Source organism: Bemisia tabaci, chromosome 4 (assembly GCF_918797505.1).
Source record: "Bemisia tabaci chromosome 4, PGI_BMITA_v3".
NCBI lineage: Eukaryota > Metazoa > Arthropoda > Insecta > Hemiptera > Aleyrodidae > Bemisia > Bemisia tabaci.
The window spans coordinates 35160583-35183226 of record NC_092796.1 but is presented as its reverse complement, the minus strand read 5'-3'; the positions used below and the strand labels follow the sequence as shown (position 1 = coordinate 35183226).

The window sequence follows — 22644 nt, the reverse complement described above, 5'->3', positions numbered from 1 at the left end:
TTGCAAAATGTACCTAATCCAAATATCCGGATGCTGATTGAGGAGAGATAAAAGACAACAATCAAAACTGCATTATAATACTTAAATATTTATTCAACAAAAGTCAACTCAGCTCGGTGAGTATTATCACATAAAACAACAAAATTTCCCAAATTCTTATAATAATATACGCCAATTTGAGCAAAGAAAAAGGAATGAGACAGGTTTTGTTTTAAGAAGCTGTACATAAAGAGAGCAACTGTAAAGATAAATTTTTCCATAAAAGATTATAATAATTTTGGATTCTTTGAAATTCATACAAAATGATAAGGTAGCATTATAATACGAAATCACCATTTACCAATTCAAATTATATTAAGGAGGAGGGGAAAGGGAAATGACAATTGATCAAAAGACAGCAAATTCTTGAGTTCAAACTTAGTCAAGAGACAAAAAATTTCCAAGATCAAAATTGGCCAAAAAAGCAAAAAAAAAGAAAAAAAAGTTAGTACTTAAAACCAGTGGGTGAGAACTGAATGTTATTGTATTATCTATAGCATAAGCATATCAGTCAGAGGAAGATTCTCCTGGCCTGATTTTCTCCTCAGGCGAAAAAGAAGGCGTATGCCTACAATGGTGATATGAGGACATCACTAACAAAAATGTATGACATTTATAAGCGGTCAATTCCTCATGAATTTCTTCAAGTTGAACAGATTTGATTCAATTTTTTTATCTAAAAATTGAAACTTCCAATATGGTCTGCAGTGTTAAACATATTTGTTATGACTTTCACAGACAAAGAATAAAAGAAAATACACTCATTAGTTTCGAAACGTTTTAAAACCAAAAACACAAAAAGGTACATGCATGATAAGGGACCGTTCATAAAACATGTGATGCTCGGGTCAAAAAATCCGAACTCTGTGATGTGCATTATGTGAATGGCTCCAATGAGGCCAAGTTATGACAAATAACAAAACAGGCACAAAAAATTGTCAACAACTCTTAGGAGAGGAAATTCAACAGCAGAAAAATTGGTCCAAAATTGGTTGGTTCGTTTGCATTTTGCCTCTTTATCAGATTTCTTGAAAACTAATGAGCTTTTGATATACATACTGTAGTCATTAAAGCAGTAAAAATCATCTCTCTATGAAGGAAAAGTACATTACCCAAAAAATTTAATTTATTTGATAGACAAGAGTCTCAACAACCACATAAAGTTCGCTTCAAACTGACTCCAAGAGCAACGTTCAATTAATTGAGTACCTTGTCTGTTGATAGACATAGGGAGGGGGGGGGGAATAAAAATTTGGACTGAATACTGCAACAGAATAATAGAATAATGCTGGGCCCACAAAATTCTGCTGGGAAATAAAAGCCGAAAAATTCTATCTTTTGATAGATATTTAGACACTTCACTACCTGCCTAGATTTTCCTATAATAATGAGTATTCAAAAAACCTAATGAGCCTAATGACTTGTAAAAAAAAAATATTGCACAAATTCACTAATTAATTGGAGAGCTATCATTAACTTCTTTCTACTTTGATCACACAAGAATAGAGGTAAGAGCTACTTTTAAGATAGTCTATACGACTAGTGCTGCAAATGGTTTTGAAGGATTTTCTTGTGGAAGTAATCTGGTCAAGCTGTCAGTAATTATGTCATAAAGCATGAAGGAGCTGAAAAAATGCATGCTACTGACTATTCTGGGCAGATTTCATATGGCCTAATATTTTGTGGCAAAGTTAATGTCCCAGAAGCAAAACTGATGCCAACTTTTGGCACTCAAGGTGTGGAAATAGCCTGATTGTTGAACCTAATGCAAGGACAAGACTGAGGAAGAATGGAGTTATGTCATTGGTTGACTGTAACAGTCTTCTTCTTTGTCATGCGTAAATCGGTTGGAATCAACTAGAAGCTAAAGTCATCTCTTGAATTCCTGATACTTTGTCATCAAATCCATCTAAAGGAGCCCCGACAAAGAAGGCGACTCAAAAAGCCGACAAATTCCTCCATTCTATTCCTCCTTAATCATGCCTTGTCCGGTTGACAAACATAAAATTTAAACAATCAGACTGCAGGGTAACCATACAAACTGAGTCTTTACTAGAGCCTTAGTAGCCACTTGAAAAGGCACCCAAATACAGCGAATGATGATAACTAATAATATTGTGACAGAGCCAAAGATTCACCCGACAGCATACATAGATGTAAATAATAAATGAAAATATATAAAAGTAAAAAAAAATATTTTAACTAGAATATTATCTAAACTGATTGAAATGCCTTATTAAAAAGGAGTTTTGTTTGAACTTGTAAAACAGTTGTGAGAATTTAAATTAAAACCAATAAAAATTAAGAGGAACTAAAAGCAGTAACAAATAGTTACAGGTGATTGTAACTGAACTCCTGCCTGTTGAGTATGAGAACAGCTTATTTTTGGGCCCTGAAAAGGAGAAGAAAGCACATTATAGATGAAGCCTAAGTAAAAAATCTTACGATGACACAGGAAGGATATTAATCATTATACCTTTCACAGAAACCATACCTCTATAGATGTTAAAAGTGGAGAGTGGGTTTCAAAAAATCTAATAAACCACTGGACAAGGTACGAAATTAAGTATTATGAAATATTTTGCTTTCACAAAATTTTATGTAGAACATGATTGGCGCAGCAAAAATTACCGATATCAACTCCTGACCAAGATGTTAAACGTTTTAATTTTTGTTGCACAAATTGTATTCTGAGTGAAAATTTAATGAGTCAACATATAATAGTGCTAAAGAGCCATGCACAAAGTGGCCCATTTTTGGGCCCTCGAAATTGGGGTCGAAGTGAGGTTTTTTTTCATCCTTAGGGTGACCCTTTACACATACTAAAATTTCAGATTGAGTATATGCACCGTTTTCGAGTTATGGGGGGGCAAAGTCCCCGATTTTCACCCATTTTTGCAGGTGTTTTAATGTCGAACTCCGGCTGTTACGAGGTACCAGATTTAGATGTTGAAGCGCGGTTTGCGGTGATTTGTTCACCTATTCCTGTAGTATTTTTCCACATCTTTCACAAAGCCCCAAATGGTTTTTCGGGGGGCGGGGAGGGGGGCTTTATTCATACTATCATGACCGTTAGCGCATCTTACTGACTTTACTTTGTTCTCTTCTCTCCACGCCGCAGTCACGATGGTATTTTCTGTTGGGGATTTTCCTTCTTCTTCACATTTTACCAATTTTCATGTCCTCCCCCTCTTTTCCCTTTTTACCCCCTCCCCCTCAATCCAAACACTTCCTCTCAAGCGCTTCTTCCTGTAAGGCAGATATGACGGGGTCATATGTGGGGGATTATTTTTCTTTCTTTACGATTGATAAACTTTGACCAAACTTACTTCCCCCGTACATACAGGGCCCTCCTTACCCCTGTATTATCCCTGCCCCCTACCCGCTCCACTTTACTTGAAGTATTTTGCTCCCTCCGCAGCAGAAATGACGATGTTTCTGAAGAAAAGAATGTTTTACTTATGTTTAGGTACTGAAATTCTGAATACATGGGAGCCACCCTCCTCCTCTTCTCTATTAATTATTCCCCCTCTTCTTCCTCTTCCCCTTACCCTCTTGTTTGTCCCTCTTTTGCCTCGTTCTCTTTACTTTTCACTTTTCTTTTTTTTTACTACTTTTTTGTGGGAGTCATATGGTCACGCGACGAGAAAGTGGAAGAGAATGTACCTAGGAAAGAATAAATCAAACATAGAAGTGGAAAGAGAAACGAGAAAAATATGAATAAGAAACAATTCTTCACAGGAAACATCGTCATTTATCTGCTGCGGAGGGAGCAAAATACTTCAAGTAAAGTGGAGCGGGCAGGGGGCAGGGATAATACAGGGGTAAGGAGGGCCCTGTATGTAAGGGAGAAGTAAGTTGGGTCAAAGTTTATCAATCGTAAAGAAAGAAAAATAATCCCCCACATATGACCCCGTCATATCTGCCTTACAGGAAGAAGCGCTTGAGAGGAAGTGTTTGGATTGAGGGGGAGGGGGTAAAAAGGGAAAAGAGGGGGAGGACATGAAAATTGGTAAAATGTGAAGAAGAAGGAAAATCCCCAACAGAAAATACCATCGTGACTGCGGCGTGGAGAGAAGAGAACAAAGTAAAGTCAGTAAGATGCGCTAACGGTCATGATAGTATGAATAAAGCCCCCCTCCCCGCCCCCCGAAAAACCATTTGGGGCTTTGTGAAAGATGTGGAAAAATACTACAGGAATAGGTGAACAAATCACCGCAAACCGCGCTTCAACATCTAAATCTGGTACCTCGTAACAGCCGGAGTTCGACATTAAAACACCTGCAAAAATGGGTGAAAATCGGGGACTTTGCCCCCCCATAACTCGAAAACGGTGCATATACTCAATCTGAAATTTTAGTATGTGTAAAGGGTCACCCTAAGGATGAAAAAAAACCTCACTTCGACCCCAATTTCGAAGGCCCAAAAATGGGCCGTTTTTGGCCCTTTTTGTGCATGGCTCTTTGCACCTTGTATAGTGGTTCATTGTTTTTTGTTAATTCACATGCAGCAACCATTTATATGCTATTCTTTAATGCGCCACTCACCCATCAGAAACTCTAATTTTAAGACGATCCGGCTCATTCACAAAATGAAAACTGAAGAGAATAAGAATACAACTTTAGCATACTGTGTGCATACTCTAATGTAAATGAAACTGGAAGGAATAATTAAATGCATGGAAACTTTACCTGATTTGAAGTCATCTTTGGAGTCTTTGACACCGCAGGACTGGTAAACTATGGTGTTTTTCCGATTAGTGTTTATGTACCCGTGAATATGTATGCTGGGGGCATCGAGACGACCAGTATTGAGAAGATGACTAAAATCTTGCTCAAGTCTGTTTACATCCGGGCCTGTAATGAAAGAATAGATTAATTGCACTTTGTAAAAAACAAAAAAAGGAGTGAGATCTACTTGAAAAATTTTTCTTGACTTTTTAACCACTGTCCAATGAAATTTCCTGGTTTTAGAGGAGTGTAACCATCCCCAAAAAAACCAATAGCTTATCCTGGTTTAATCCGAACTTAAAAAGAAGTATCCCAAAATCCTTTTAATTTTCCTGGTTTCAATTTGGTGCATCATCCATTCCACATTCACTATGGGAGGAAAAAGTAATCATTCAAATTGTGAAAAGTCAATTTTGTTATAGCATTTGTTCAAATAGTAATTGAAGGTTGTAGCTATCATGCAGTATTCAGTTTTTACAAGTCAGAGATCCAGTTCATTGACTCTTTTCAGTTCAGTTACAGACAAAGGTGGGCGTCAAATTTTTGGATATTTTTCCTACCAATAGAACAGTGCAGAGCGCCGTTTTTCAATTAATTTGTCTCATAGGAAAATTATTAAAACAGATAGTAGATCTTTAAAGCAATTTTACCTTTAAAATGAAAGAGAAACTGAATACAGGCTCCATCATGGAGGATCTTTGTTTTTCGATGATCAATAGTCAGAAACCATTCAGGTATTCCCATCACAGCGCGTACGTCATTCAAAAACTGAGACCTAAAAAAATCAAGATAAAAAATACCAAATAAGCATTTTGTGAAAAAATTGATATATACAACATTTGACTTAATTAGGACCATACTTGATCATTATTGGCTTTAGGACTTAAGAGACTCTTGTATCAACGGTAAAACTGCAAAAATGCTTATTTCGGTTTTGGTGTTTCAAAATTTCCACTCCTATTTAATTTTTTAAAAGGAGACCAAACCAACATTATGATCAATTGGTAGTATCAGAAAAAATGGGGGAATGTAATAAAACTCTTTGTCACCAGCACAAACTCCAAAATCGAAAGGAGAAGTAAGGTGCTGAGTGTAGAGCTGAGCCGTTAGACTTTCTGTTGGCGCAGGTGCCAGAGAACCATTGCACTCCTTATGTTAGAAATTATAGTTTCTGCTAAAACGGTGAGAGACAAGGAAAAACAGGTAAAATGATATTGATTCATAATGCGGCAAACTCTTCAGAAAGTGGCAATGCACAACTTCTCCATGACAGCAGTTCACCTTATGAGTAGGAGGGGTGTGCTGAAAATTGTTTCTTGCGCCTTAATCAGTCGTTTGAGGCTTCCCTATGAAAGGCATATCATAATGAATAAAATATTTGGCCACAAGCCCATAAATGGGCTACTTAACTTAAAATTGACTTGTAGCACGTTCCAGAATTTATATTTACACATTGCACTGATTAGGCCTAATTCACACACAGAAGCTAACATTTTAGCAATAAATTTGAGCTCCAAAATTTCTTAATTTGGGAGCAGTTATTGCCTTGCATCCAAATTCGATCAATGATTTGAAAATGGTTTTTTGAAAAATTGCTCTACTGTACGCGGCAGATATACTTCATTAAAGCAGATTTTTAAAAAAAAATGAAAAGAGAATACTGAATGTAAATGCTGGGCCCTGAAAAGAAAAAATAGTACTTACACATCGAATCTTGGATTTCGCTTAATGTTTGCATACTTAATAATATCTTTGTCAGGTTCAATGTTAGCACATGCAAACCTTTCTTCTCCGCCTTCCTTGTTCAAAATAACAATTGACTTCCCCATTGCGGAAGAGGCAATTGGACCCTCTGTAGAAAAAAAAATGATTTTATGGTCTTGGAATAATTTAGAGTGCAGATGCCAGTCAACAAGGTCAGTCTGGCAATTCACTTTGAGATTATCATGATATCGATGGCTGAAGTAAAAAATTGCGAAGTTCATAAATCTTCAATTATGTTTTATTTCCCCAAACAAAACCAATCAAAAGATCCCTTCAAACTTTTTGTGAATATTTTTCAGTTTGGGAAAGGAGAATTCACATGAAATCTCAAGGAAAACTGTTAGATAGTTTCCTTTAAGAAAGTAAAACACAAATGCCCTCTACTAGATACGATTTTAATGAATTCCACTTCGTTTTAGAAAATAAAACAATACACGCATGCAAGTTTTCTTGTTTTTGTTTTTTATTGAATTTCCTGAGCTCTTAAATGAAAATGAATGATCAAACAATGACTACGAGCCAATTCAGACACCAAGGTTAAAACAGTTCAACAAAATTTCAGCAAGAGGGTGAATTTTACTCTAAAATTACCGTCAAAAGACAACATCTTTTTTTCTTTAGGTAATGATAACTTTCAGTTCAGTGAGCAATGTAGAAATGGGTATTACCTAGAGGAAAATTTGAATCTGTGAAAACTTTCCTCCCAAGTCCGATGTCGATTTTACCCAAGCGACCAGACAGATCTCCAACATAGCAACGTAACTGATTCGTCGGTCCACATTCTTGTTTATACAGGTCACGCTACAACAGAGTAAAAAATATTGATTCTGAGGACTCTGTAAAGGTAATTATTACCATGATTATTATGGACCAAATTATGAGAGATATTTTAACTGACATTGAATACTACGCTTTTTTAAAACAGCTATGACAATGATAACAATGATATAACTCATTCTCTTTTTTTGTCATGAGGCTTACTGGATCAAGTTGATCTTCAGATGGAAACATGCTTTGACACTGATCCAGTTGTTTTCAAAAAAAGAATGAAACTTTTAGTGAAGAAATCCATACTATTATGTCAACAATTTCATACTCCCGGGCTAGAATTAGGTTTTACTTTTCTTGAGCTCCAGTTTAAATTTTTTGATCATAAGATAAGTGTTTTATTTATTTTTAATTTTACAAAATATGTACGCCAAAAAAAAAAAAAAAAAAAGTTGCCAGGTATCATTACTTTATTGGGTTGATTCAAGCATCAAGATTTTAACTAACTTTTACTTCCCGGCTCTGATTGTCAACGATCAGGACCAAGATATAAACGGGAGTCAAAATCTTGATAAAGAAAAAGATTCGAGAACAAAGGTACTGGACTCCACGGACCGAGTTGCACAGACTTCACAATTGATCAGTTGCCTAAGTCACAGAATCTTATTTTTGATGATTTCGAAGTATGGATCAGCAAAAAGTAATGAGATCAGTCCAAACATCAAGTTCTCACCATTCTCACGTCATTGTGTTAACAGAGATATTGCCCCTCAAAAAACACAATGCACGCGGTCATCCACCTTTATCAAGACACAATTAAAAGGAGAGAGATTTGTGAAAATTTAGGTTTTCTGCTACTTAAGCATAAGCATTGAGTTCAATAGCATTTTTAAGTCAAAAGTTACCTGTTTAAAACACAGTTTTTTTTCTTTTACAATTGTCCATACAACACTTGAGAACATCAGTGATCTTCAAAACTCAAAATAGTAAAAAAGAAATTATTCCCTATGATCTTTAGGATTTCTTCTATTTTTGGATGCCTTTCATGAGTGAGAAATACCTATTGAAAACCTACCTTGAGAAAATTTTCTTACAAAGCAATTGAATCTACAGATATTGATATGTAGATTCAATTGCTTTGTTATGTGGTTTTGCATTTTAGTCATTGCTAAAGTGCAAAACCATATAACTCCACTGCAGTGTTTCAAAATCTCTACTCCTATTTTATTTTTTTGAGGAAAAACAAAGCAACTGTACAGCTTGATATTTCAACGGAATATTTTGTTAGTAGAGAAGAAAACTCAAGGAAGTTTTCAAGAAATTAAGTTAACTAGTTTTCCAAAGAAAAAATTAAGCATGACTGGAGGTCAGCAACATCGCAAACAGAGAAACATGATTTCGCACTTTAGCCATTGAGGTGGTCTCTATGAATTTTACGTGCACTTACATTGAGAGGGTCAGCCAACTGAGTGAATGCTGGGTTCCAAATATATCCAGCCGCAGTGCAACGTGTATGAAGAACTTTCACAGCTGCATCGACACCAACTGGGTTCACGTAAATTGCCCAATTGTGGTTCATTGTCTATAAACACAAGCAAATTGAACATGAAAAGAAAGAGAGAAAATATAATAATGGTGCGAGCTGGTGCTGATGTTCCAACCGGTATAGATACACATCAGGTGAGGGTGCGACAGTAAAACTTCCTTCAGATTGAAACAGAATGCAAACTGTTTTATGAGTCTTGACCCCACCTTCAGAGAAAGTAAACTTCTGACTTATCAACTATTGACGGCGAGATAATCAACAAGGTCGGATACTTTCCAGACAGACTCATACCTATGTCGGGTAGAATTAACAACAAGTTAAAGGTACCTAATGAGTTCCCAATAGTATTAGTCAATGCTGCCCAACATAGGACAAAGCAATGATAGGACATGGCGGACCAATCACTCCTCTCCGTTTAACCTATGTCATCAATGTCCGCCTGTCAAACACAAAATTTCAAAAATCGCCCTGCAGACATGATCAGCTGTTACATGTACTCTGGTATTGGATACAGACGTTTCATAAGTTCCTCGTTCTAAATATTTGTTTCATTCCCTCATTTCAATTGCGAGGCTCTTACAGGTTAAATCATCTCCATATGCTCTAATATAACAATGGAACCATAGCCATACAGAGTGGAGGGGGCAACATAATTATTTAATATGCGCAAAAACTTTCTATTCAAATTACAAAAAAAATGCGAATTAAGAATTACAGTCTTGCCTGGTGACCGTGTATATGATATTAGAAATGTAGAATAAAAACTTTAACTTACAACATTCCTGTTATTGTCACCAGGATGCCTGAGTTTCACCTCGATGATTGTGTCGCTTTTGCTTCCGTCATTGTGGACCAGTTGTGTCTGAAAATAAGACAGAGATAAGTTTTATATTCTGCTTCATGTCTTTGGCATATGCATGCACATAATGTAAACTATTTTCAACTTCTGAATTTCTCAGAAAAGTTTGAGAATAGATGGTTAATATATCACATGCAATTAAGGAATTGGAAAAATCTTAGCATTTTGTTCAGGCAAAATTGGCTTGGTTTAGATAACATTTCTCTATTGCAGGCATTTGTATAGGTTAGTACAGTTAAATAAGATACAGAGGTAAAAATGAGTGAGCGTAAGTTAAAAACAAAGCTGACATGATTTTATTTTATGATATAAAATATTGTCGGACAGTGACCAGCATTTAAGAAGAATAAAACCAGCAGCCCTTATACATAGGACTTATAATTAAAGAAAAAATGTTTATAGATTTCCATGAAGCAATAGTGTATCTATGGCAGATTGTTGAACTAACAGTTACAGTTTTATTCACCAGTCGTGTAGCTGAAAAATCTTTAAATGGAGTCAAAGACCAAACCTTTTCTCAATAGGGGCTTAAATATTAAATAGTGTATCTTTCCTGCGGAAAATACACTAATTGAAGCTTTGGGTGCTGAAAAGGCACTTCTCGATTGCATATCTTAGAATCTCTGCTGACATTTCATCCACTACAAGGAAAGCAAATGCGTATATTTTGATGTGAATTTCACTAAACTTTCTTCCTTTATTTCAATGTTTTAATCGATAAATTCCACAAAATCATCCATGAGTTGTTGGCCCCTTCAAACATGTCATTTCGACAGTGAAACTTGCAAACCATGCATCTCCTTTGTGTTGCATAAAAATCTTCACTTCTTCTTCATTTTTTCGAAGGAGAACAAATCAACATAATTCATTCAAGTTTTTTCAGAATTTTGGAATTACAGAAGTTTTCAAGAATTGACGTCGAGTAGTTTCCCATTTAAAAAATAAAGTATGGCGAGAAGTCTGCAACTTCGCAAACAGAGATAAGAGATCTGGGAGTTTCACTGTGGATATGATGCAGATTGAATACTAATTAGTCATGAAAACATGAGAAAATAAATGAGAGAAAACATAGATAAAACAGAATATTTACATTTGTAAACAGCCATCCACCATAAAACCCATCACCAGTTCTTTCAATGGTACACAGGACATACGAACCAATCTTATATAACCCCAAGCAAATCCATCTGGATGGTGAAACGAGGCAATTGCTCGAAGTTCCCTTGCTTCTGAGGGGGCATAGCCTCTTTCAATAGTGGCACAGGCCCACCTGAAACAGATGTAAAATATTAGGAACAAAACAAAAGGATTGCAAGAGGGTTGCTAGGGATATCTGTTCATCATTTGCTAACAGGATTCGTATGAATACTGACGAAGAAAAGAGAGGAATATTAGTGGACAAAAATAGAAATTCCTTTTAGAGAGAAATTTAAAAGTACAAAGAAACAAAGAGAATATTAAAGCTTATTCACTATATTTTTCAAAGGAATTTAATGTGAAAACTTGGCATTCAGACAAAAAACTTTTCCCTCGGTAATCAAAAAGATTTCAGCATAGAAAACAATTCATACCCATCACCATCGTACAGTCTCCTCTTGTTACTAATTCAGAGAAGACGGAACTAGGAGTAAAGATAAGGAAGGAAAGGCCTTACCTCTTTTTTTTCACACTTGTATATATAACAACTGATCTTCCGATCACGTTCAGCTGCCCAAAAATTTGGAGGCTTGAATCATTGAAGCTGCGATGTGCCATTGATGACCCGTCTAGTGTACCAAACTTTCCACTCAAATCACCGACAGCATACTGATCAGGAGTACCGAATCCGGGCAACAGATTTTGCAGACTATTGTAGGGGTCGTAGCGACTATTTAAGCTTGTATCCTCACATGGGAATTCAAGTTCTTCTTCAACTGGAGCCTGAAATAATATAATGATAATAGACTAATGAGATTTAAAAGTTCTGAAAATTATGCTCAGAAAGTATCAGGGGTACAGAAAGTTCCAAGTCTTCACCTGAATTCAATCAGCCTTCATACTTTTAATCAAAATTCCCCCCTTCATAAAAAAAAAAAAATTGCGTAAACGTATGCACAGTATGCGTAAACTCAGACAAAAAAAAAAAAAAATTATTTGAAGGGTCTGATTATTAATATTGGGATTGCGAATCTGTGTGGCTGCAGCTATGGCAATTTCCCTATTGTATTTCGATGGCCAAAGTGCAGAACTACATATCTCTATTGAGAAGTTTCAAAATTCCTTCTCCGATCTTACTTTATTGAAGAGAAACAAGGCAATTTTGTTACTTGAAATTTTTCTAGAATATTCTGCTAACAGAGAAGAAATACAACATATTTTTCTAACAGAGAAGAGAAATCTGGGAAATTTTCAAGAAATTAGAGTAGTTTTTCAAAGAAAAAATAAAGTATGACGATGAAGTCTGCAATGTCCTAAACAAAGATACGTTGTTTCACATTTTGGTCATCGGTTTGCTCCCTATCTATCCATGGAGCGTTTGACTCTTACCAAAACTTAAACGACCCCCTCCATTACAGCCTTGATTTTGAAAGATTTTTTTTGAGCTCAGGACTTCCTTTAAAACAAAATCATTTGCACCGTAGAGTTTTTGACAAAATGTTACACACAAAAAAGTACATGAATCGCAAATCCCTGTCACATGCAAGAACCCTATTTGACTGAAACTGAGGTTCCTATTGTAAACTGTTCTAAGAGAGACTAGGGTTCCTAAATTCTCAGGCATCCAATTTTTTGAATTCCTATACAAAGCAATGAAATCTCAAAATAACCCTTGACTGATACTAATTTCATAATTAAGTTTGAACATGTTTCTCTGAGAGGATATAAATTTTAATGTAGATGAGGATAGATCTCTCTAAAACAAGGAGTTCTAAGAACAGGATCAGTTACGCCCAGTCGTCATTTACGCAAAGAACAATTTCTTTAGAGCTTCGTGCACTCTCCGTCATAAGTTTTATTACGACTCCAGTAATAAAGCTGTCAATCAACTGATAAAGTCCGATAGTCGTGATAAAGCTGATGATAAGTGACATGAGAGTACACGAGGCTCCAAAACAATGATTCTTTGTGTAAAAAAGTGAGTGAGCTCAGAGTTTACAATTTTATAATGGACGACTGGGTGTACCTATACATTTTAATACAAAACCAAAATACTTACAATGTGAATTCCGTAACCACCGTTATCACTGAGATTCTCCAGATCCATTTCAACATCTACTGTATCGTATTCTGTCATTTGGAAAAATTCAATTTTACCACTGATAGAGTTAGTGTGACCGTTACCAAACCAATCTCGAACAACACCTTTCCTTCGGTGGAGGGCAATGATCCTGGAAGAAAAGGGATACATAAATTCAAAAATAATTTGTTAAGGTGATGATAAAAGTCTGAAGGTCCTGTTCACGGTTAAGAGGTAGTCTGTAGAGGTTAAAGCAGATGAAACTCTCTAAATTTTGTGAATCTTTTGGGGGAAAAGAAGGAGAGAGCAAATAATGACTTCCATAAATTATCATGCTGAGATGTCGAGAAAATAATTTTTCAGCTCTGAGAATATAATAAAACAAGTTTTAAAGCAAAATGCAGTGAAAGTGTTGCATGTTTAAAAATATATAGGTCGAAATATTTTGCTGTGATGAATATGTCTCTATGCTGAGTTTCTGATTCTCTGATGATCCATTGGATGAAAATCTATCATAGTAGAGGCTGATTTCTTTTGGATGATGCTAAGAGAGTGGAATAAAGATTGAAGGGTGAAAATTTCATGAGAGGAAATTCCTTGTGACAGCTAAGTAGAGCCATTGACAATGTTTCCAATTAGAAAAAACAACAAAACCATATCAAAACCAGGCAGCTGGTTTGGTATGGACTCGCGTGAAGAATGGCAGATGGTAGGTTGCCCAGAAAGGTATTTGATTGGGTTTCTCCGGGAAGAAGACGGCGTGGGCGTCCAGAAAAAGGTTGGCGGGAGGGAGTGTAGGGGGAAATCAGGCAGTGTAATCTGCCCTATGCTTTGTGGGAGGATCGATTCCGATAGCGATTTGGAGTTGCAGAGCGCTCTGATGCGCTGAGGTAGCGGCTTGATATATATACATAGAAAAAACAACAATTTAATTGTTTTTATTTTGAACTTACTTGCTACATGCTAAACGATCTCCTCTGGCTTTGGGTCCATTCGGATCAAAAATGACAAGAGATCTACCAATGATACTTCCATGTCCAGTTAGAGGTAAGTTTTCATCGCTAAATAAAGTTCGACTGATGTCCAAGGATCTGGCTTTGTGACCAGCGATTGAGATTGTCCCCAACCGCGTGGAAATGGAACCTACACTACAATATTTGCGATCGTCACCAGCTGCACAGAACGACTTCTTATTGAACATACTGATCTGAAAATATTGAGTAGGCGTTCCATCAGATGTAGCGTTAATAGTTGCACAGATAGTTTTTTTACAAATGGTTAAACTCAAAGGAAACATATTTTCTGCACTATTTTCTTTTATTTTTTCCTGGATTACTTGGTTGTCTTACGTTGAGGGAGGTTGCTTATTCTTTGCGGGATGGTAGGTGATTCATGGAGGGTCATTCCAGGACCAACTTCCATTTTTTCTCTCATGGATGGTTAGGTACTGGAATGACCATCCAGTGGATCTACAAAAATGTCCGGATTTGATGCATTTTAAGTTTTTAGCAAGGAGGCGGGCTTTGGAAACTTATTAGTGGTAATTTTTTGATGTGATAAAATCTTGTAATGTTTAGTGTATCAATTCATTACCTTATTGTATTGTTTAATTGCCTTGTTGTATCTTGGGTTTCTACCCGTTCATTGTGTAATAAATAAATAAATGAAAAAAATACGACTCACAAAAGGGACTCAGTTTTGTGAAGGTTTTGCATAACTAATGCCTCTGACAGAAACTGTTTTCCTAATAAGTTTTTTCAGGGGTTCAGATAGTTTAAAAAAGCGGAATGTTTACCACCATCCAGCAATTACTGCCTTGCGACAAAATCTTCAATTGGCCTCACTTTCTGAGAAGTGATGAGAATAAACAAGAAAAGAAGAAAAAGGCAATCACTTCTTAAAATTGCCACATGCCTGTGTGGCTCACTGACTGCTGCTGTGATACAAGCAAAACAAAAACATTCCGAAATTATTATCGAATAAAACTATGTGAAAACGACGAGGACTAGGTATTACTCTCTACTTTTTTCTTTTTTTTCTTTTCTTGGAAAAAGTCATCTTTCATGTTTTTCACTGGGTAGCATAATTATAAATGTAAATGTTTTTGATGGTACACATATTTTCAATTTTTGAAGAATACATATCATCAGACAGGCAAAGCAAAATCATGCAAAATTTGGTAAACTGAAATTGATCAGTTTTCCTAAATTTAAAAGCTGTAAGACACAAAATATTCTATATTGTGAAAATTAGAAATAGGGTTCTGTAATTTCACCACCAATAGAATAAATTATAATCCGAAACTAATGAGCAGAAGAACCTACAAAATGAGTTAACAAAAAAGTGCTTCATTACAATGCATTAGTAAATATACCCAATTTCATCAGAAATAATTTACTTACTTTGTGTGGGTCGAACAGTTTGCCAGCACTAACGCAGCGGGCAGTCCAATTATAGAAATCTTTCCCTGGTGGATTTTCATGAATTTGCCAAGAGAGGTCTTTCGTATCGTTCAAGGATGTGCCATCAGAATGCACCAAATACTCAACAATTATGGTAGTATCTGCTTGAGGTTCATCAAGAGGCTGGCGAAACATGATTCGCCCTGCTAGTGGATATTGAAAAGTGACTTCTGCCGAGGAGAGAGGTACTTTAAGAGTGGAGTTTATACCCGCAAATCTAGTTAGAAGACCGCAGGCCCAAGGCTCCTCAAATCCATCCGCAGAATTTCTAGAAGTGACAAACATTTGTTGAAAACTCAATATGTTGAATTTACCTTGAAATGAAAATCTTATGAAATAAATTTTTTCTCCTTTTTTTTCGATCAAAATGTAGAACCACCATTAAATTTCTTATTGGAATTGACATGACCTTTGCTCTATTTATTCAACAATATGCATTGCATTGCAGAGTCAAATGCATTTTTCAAGAGAATTCAGCAGTTTTGGACAGAATTGGCACCTCTCCACCCATTCAACAAGATTTTACTTCATTTGCGGGAATCAGACTGGAAGCAATAACACAGCTGTTCATAGATGTCTCATATGAGATGGAAATCCGTTTACATCAATACATTCTAAAATTTCTTGCCATTTCAACTTAAAAGCGGTCATGTAAAATTAATGTGAAATATTTTTTACTGACCCATGTTATCGATCAATCTATAATTTTAATTCCCAAAGAAATCTTAAACAATTTTGACATTTATTTGGAGCCACCGAAAATTTCAACTAAAAGCCTCAGCATTAATGAGCCTAGTCTCAGTATCTGTTGGACTATAGCAACAAAATTTACATACTTTAACGAAACTTAGACTAAACTGATTGAAAAAACCAGTTAATTAAACTTCATAGTCAACACACAATAATGCATAAGGTTAAAAATCTAGATTGGAATGAGGGATGTATAAACATGATTAGATTGACATCTGAATATCAGATGCCCACCGTGGCTCCTCATGTTTCCAAATAATTGATTTTTTCTGAGTTTCAGCAAGATAGTGCGCAAAATCATTGTGTGAGGAAACTTAAATTACCTGTACAGGGCCAAGGAACGATGCACAACACTATGTTGACCAGATAACGGAAGAAAGACATCCCAAAAGGTTCCATCTTCATATCCAACCTTCCCACTCAAGTCACCTACAGCATATTCATTTTGAGTTCCTGCACCTGTGAACAGATTTTAAAAAATAGAATATGAAGAAGAAGAAAATATAATGATTCAATTTTAAGAGAAAAAATGCCCAGAGAAGGGGTTTTTACAAATAGTTAAGAGCAAAATCTTCAGAGATGTCAACAAAGTTACCGAGCTGTTTTCTGCTGTTTTCCATTGATTTTCGATGTAGTAATCTTCTGGAGGATGACAGATTTCCTTATGTGAATTTTGAGAAGTGCATCTTGGATAATTCAGGGCAGTTTCAGCAATTTTTGATGAAGATCAAATTTTTACATCTTTCGGTTTGAAGATATGAGTCGTAGAAATGTTGACTATAGTCCCTTCCCCTATTGTCCCCCAAAATTTTTTAGGGGCATCTGAAAATTTAGGATAAGAAGGTTGAAGTATGAGTCATCAACAGACAAAGTTTGGAGAACTTCTGGGGGGGGGGAGCAGGGTGAAAAATATTATTTTTGCATAATGCTTATCACAGAGTGAACTAAGGAAAACCGACCAAGCTAAATATTTTGTGTTTATTTTTGGAAATTTACCATAAGCCAATGCTTCATCTTTTATTTTTTTGTCCGTTGGATTAAAAACATCTTGACTACCAAGGCACTGAAGTGATTTTGAGCTAGCAACCGAGGCAGGATAGGCAGGAGAGGAATGAATTCGAAATCCACCGAAAGCAGGATCTGAGTTCAATGACAGGTTCACTTTGACTAGAGTTGGGTCGAATGGAGACTGTTGATGCAAAATCACTTCTCCGCGTTTCCCAGCGTGACTGATTAGAGACCTTAAGTAAATGAAGGAAAGGAATAAGAAAAACGCAGTATTAGAAACATTGTAAAAAGCTTTACAAAATGAAAGGAAACACTGGAATAAATTTCAAGTTATAGAAGTTGGCTTGTTCCTCCTTGAAAAAATAAAATAGGAGTGGAAATTTTGAAACAATGCTATAGAGATATATTGTTTTACACTTTGGCTAGGTATCTACATGCTGAATCAAGTAATCTTATTCTACTCAACTTAAAATGGCGTCATTTTGAATTATTCTTGCATTACTGAATAAAATGAATGATTGGTTACATTCTGATGTACGTTAATTGATAATCTGACTAATGGCATCAAAATTTCTAAAAACTTACTTCAAAGTGATGGGTTTTAGCAGATTTATTTTAGCACAAGTCAAGTAGCTGCCGGTATGAATGTGATCATAAATTACTAAGTAGAAGCTATGTTGTTGTTTATGTAGGTCAAGTCTACTGATTGTCGGATCACGGAACATCACAGGTGCTCCAACCGGAATGGGGCCCAGTTTTGTGTCTAAATCTCCCGATCCACTTGCTGATGAATATATAATTTGCAGTGAGTCACATGATTCTCGAGCTTTATCTAGAAAAAAAAAGTTTTGATTTTCCGGTCAAAGCATTTAAGTTGAAAGCAAAAACTAAGATGGACCTGAAAAACAGCTACAGAACTGGAGCAAATGTATCACTTTACAGTCAATTCTTACAGAAATTCTTGAGACGGAACTAGTTCACCAGACAGCACAATTTTGGAGAATATTTTTGAATAGAAATGGATGGAGTGCTGGAGATCTTTGCCATAGCCAGAGGCAACCATTGTCGGAGCATAATTTTTGGAAGCAAACCAAGTGACAGCAACTGTTGCCAAATTTCATTAGTAAATTACATTATTCTTACAAGAAAACAGTTGCGTCAGTAAACATGAACATTTCAGGGATTTTGCTTCATGCAACAGAGCAAATCCCCAGATATATTTAAAAAAATCAGTAGAGCTATTCCCTTGCAAGAAATCAATTCCTGAAGAAATTTGGCCTTCGCTAACGTCATTTGATTTCTAATGATAACCTGAGGAATTATAAAATATTTATGAGTCTCTTACAGCCGTCTGCACTTGAATAATATGAAATTGAATTTTACCTGCTTCTGAGTCCAGGATGTCCGTAACAAAAATTTTCCACTTGTGTAATGACAGGGGCTCTTGTTTTTTAGCTGACACCAAGTCAGCATAGATAAATGCATCATAAAAGGACCCAGTTATACCTAACCAGTAAAAATAAACGGATCCAATGACCGAGGATGTGAATTTTGCAGATGCCACCTCCAAGTTGCCTTCTTGATGACTGACCTAGAATTAATGAATGATCAATACCCATGAAATTTTGAGTTTTGAAAATTACAAACTGTGAATCATCAAAGAATTTTCTCTTGGCATCCACATCAGATCAAACTCAACTCAATATAGTGTAAGACTAACTTTGTGATTCTCAATTTTACTCAAGTTATTTCTACAAAATTACATCCACAGGAAATGGGCATGCATTAAAGGAGAACGTAATCAAATGTTTAACATAATCAAAAACTCAAGTATACCTATGGCTAATAAAAATCCCTGCTGTTTCAATGATGAAATTAACATAAAGAAAGAATAAAAAAGTAGGTACTTCCGTTGTTGTTTTCACTTCAGTTCAGAGAGCTCAGACTTCATTAATTGAAAACATTTTACTTTTAAGATATGTATTTACTTCAAATTTGTTAGTGTAGTCCAAATAAAAATCAAAAAACATCATACGCAATGGTAAGAATATGATTTATAAATGATTTATAAGAACTGTATGAGTTTTCTCTGCTTTTTCAAAATCATTCTTCGAAAATTCCATGAAAAAATGTTTAGTTATTACTTTTCAAAGAGGTGAAATGTTGGAAATTTTGAAATATCGCTACTGTAGGTCACATTCTAAAACTTTCACCATTTAAAGTTAAACCATTTACCTTTTTTTTCTTCTTCTATTATTACTTTCGGAAGCTTAAACATTGCATGAAGTACAAAGGCAAGCAAACAGTTGCTTGAATCAGATTTAAGTGTTTCCTTTATCTCTGGTAAAAAGTACTTGGACTCTTATCTTGCTTACCTCACTGAACTGGTAATTTAGTGCCAGTTCAAATCTAGAGACGTATTTTCAGAGGATGAACCAAAATAGATTTCAATAGCAATTTAAACAACAGATGATAGAGTAATACGTACAATAGTAGCACACGCCACTCGGCCATCGTTAGAACGTAATAGCAATGACCTGCCCCATATTCCTTGCTCTCCAAGAAGTGGTAATATGTTAGACGCTACAGATAGATATACAGGTGTAGAATTTACTGGAGATTGTGGGAATAGATTGTTCAAATTGATGATTCTACAAATACAAAAAGTAAAGAATAAATTTCAACATACCATCAAAACAATTTTACTATACCAATATAGTGCCTTAAGTATGACATCAACAGGTTCTATTGGTTCGGTTTGAGGTCAAAGTATAAGGGCCAAATTTAACAGGGATAGCATATATAGGGGGAAAAATTAATTAGGAGTACCTAATTGGGCAAAACCGGTCAAAAACTGTCTCCTGCCAAAAATTCTGAAATGAGAAAAATACTTAGAGTGAGAAAATAGTTGTTGAAGTCTTCAACACTGAGCCTCATGGAGAAATGAAACTTCAAACCTCTTTGTCTCCGTTCAAACTTGAGCATCTTGATACGTTTCTCTTTAGCTCGGTCCATATCCCAAGTCTAAACTTTAAACCTAATGATTCAATAAAGGCAACAGTTTTCACGGGTTTCACAATTTTGGAACAAAATTCCACACTAAGCCTTCATTTAAATTAATTTATTTTTTGAAGCTGTGCTAAATGTACAAGATCTTGGCTTCAATCACAGGGAGCTTCAAGTTAAGGTGTTTTGGTAATGCAGAGAATATCAAGATGAAAATGTCAATCAAGTATTGTTCTATGGGTCGGTTATTGAAATTTTATGGCGGATTGACAGAACATCAAAATGCAGTATATTTCACAGAAAAAAATATGAAAAAAATAATGGCAAAATTTGGCAAGTACTAACTCATTTCCAAGATATTGGGAACTACATCTCCCACTTAAACGTCTGTAATCAACAGGGTATGCACGAATACTCCATGACCATTTGGTTGATGCATCCAGCTCGGAATTTTTTTCTGAAATGGTGGATTCAATCCTTATGATATTATCAACATTGTCGTGCATGAAGACGACTCTTCCTGAAATTCCACTTTCTGAAATATCTGCAGAGAGCTTATGGGCTTTGCATTTTGAAAACAACAAGACTGAAATCAGAAATAATCAAAACAGGATTAAATCATCTGGGGTTAAGATACTGGGGAATATGCCAATGGTTTTGAGAGTTAAAATTAATTACATTCATGGGAACAACTGTGAAAATGTTTGTTTTCAGAAACCCTTTTTGAGTACTTTTTAAGTAAAATTTACAAGAGATAAAATTTAAGTAAAGAATATTTAAACACTCTTAGAATAAATTTCTTAAAAGAAAAACGTTTGTAAAACTGTTACTCTCAAAAATGTAGACAGTTATTAGACATTTCGGGCCTTTACTGGTCATTGATGCTGCTAAATCTCTATGACAGTAATACTTAACCAGAATTTAGGGGCTGTTCCACATAGCAACTGGGTCAGGACAATCTACAGGGACAGCTTGAAGTGTATTTGCAACGCATAACTGCAGACAACTCCAGGTTTTCTTTAAGAAAGAGGATAAGACATTGCAAGAAATCTCCAAAATAGGAGCAAACATAATTCCTCATATGCCGGAAGATAGCTGGAAGAGAACATTGCTTTAAATGCTCATCTTACGGAATCATTTATTCATTAAGTACTTAGGTAAGGAAATATGATCTACGTGATTCATTTAAAAATGCATTAGAATTAAGATATTTGGATCAACCTATGAAGATACATTTTTAGATGATGCTTTGAGAACCTGTATTATTTGCCAAAAAATGGGGCCATAATTAGGGCGTGTCCTTTTTCACTAGAAACATGTCAGTTGTCTCGCATTATCTGGCATGAATCCAGTTGGACAGTTGACCCTACTCTTCATCTAGAATGCATTGGAGGTACAGGCTTAGTTTAACCCATTCGCCTCATTTGACGAACATACTCGAGAAAGCGCGCGGGGGACATATCTCAGTTGACCAATTAATTTGCGGCATCCATTGGCATTGCTACGCAATTATTTTGGTCATTTTTTTCGCTTTTCCGATAGATGGCATCTTAAGCATCGCAACACCGACAGATAGCGCAAGTTAACTCGTCAGCTGAGATACATCCTAGGCGCGGGCTGACAAGTAAACTTGTTATATAAGGCACATGGGTTAAGTAAGTAATTCCCTGTTGGTCAAACATGCATAAAAATACTTGTCGCTCTTCAAAGAACATTTGGTAGTTGCTCATAAAAGATCTGTGGGCAGCAAGATGAATAATAAAGAAAGTACCACCAAAAAATTTGGAAGACTTACACGAAAAACAATAGATGAGGAGGGCGCGACTAGAATATTTGAGGCCATAGCACTCCATAGTTAAGATTTGACTTGTGGACTAGATTGAGGATTGAGATGAGTAGTTCTGACTTGATCGAGGAACGATCTGACGATGATACTTAACTGTCAATGCGGACTGGTAAACTCTTGAATAAAGAATAGCCTCAGACGATAAAATCTAGAAGAAAATCTTCTAAAATTATTATGTGTTGCTCCCATGGCACTTTGGTGCTGAGGAGTTGAAGCAAAAATTTTGAGCGGAGGGAAGGATGTTTGATTACGTCAAGAGATTCGCTGATTTAATCAAAACTACTGGAGGAAGATGCACTTTGAATGGAAATAAAAAGTGGAAAAAATCACATTAATCATTAAAAAATCTAAACTCTGGATTATTGTCGAATATCATTCTATCAATCTGAAAACTTTCCCATCCCATATGCCCATATGGTATGGTTCACGTTATCAACAGGTTGACACGACAACATAACCTTCCGTCGGTCGTCGCCATAAACCAAAAAATGCCAAAAACTTCTTATAGAAACGACCGGAGATTGGGAGAAAACCAATTTTTCACTGCTTACTAGGAAAACTTATGGAATGAATTTCAACTTGAGAAAACTGAACTTTTCGATTTCTGCCACTTCTTACAATATCAACAGCAGTATCATGGACCAATGGC

General features: G+C 35.8%; 1 protein-coding gene across 1 annotated transcript; it reads right to left on the bottom strand.

The window, feature by feature from the left end:
• Nucleotides 1-70: 70 nt before the first annotated feature.
• Rsod (Related to Sod) lies at nt 71-22632 on the bottom strand. Its single transcript, XM_019052348.2, has 19 exons — nt 21945-22632; nt 20495-20735; nt 19632-19794; nt 18527-18734; nt 17729-17975; nt 17132-17376; nt 16459-16594; nt 15326-15653; nt 13877-14130; nt 12903-13074; nt 11361-11626; nt 10865-10976; nt 9623-9709; nt 8749-8883; nt 7202-7334; nt 6474-6621; nt 5420-5544; nt 4731-4895; nt 71-2431 (listed from the first exon to the last, which is right to left on the bottom strand). Exons 1-19 carry the CDS (start codon nt 22000-22002, stop codon nt 2325-2327), a joined length of 3330 nt encoding a protein of 1109 aa, XP_018907893.2. The 5' UTR covers nt 22003-22632; the 3' UTR covers nt 71-2324.
• Nucleotides 22633-22644: the final 12 nt, after the last annotated feature.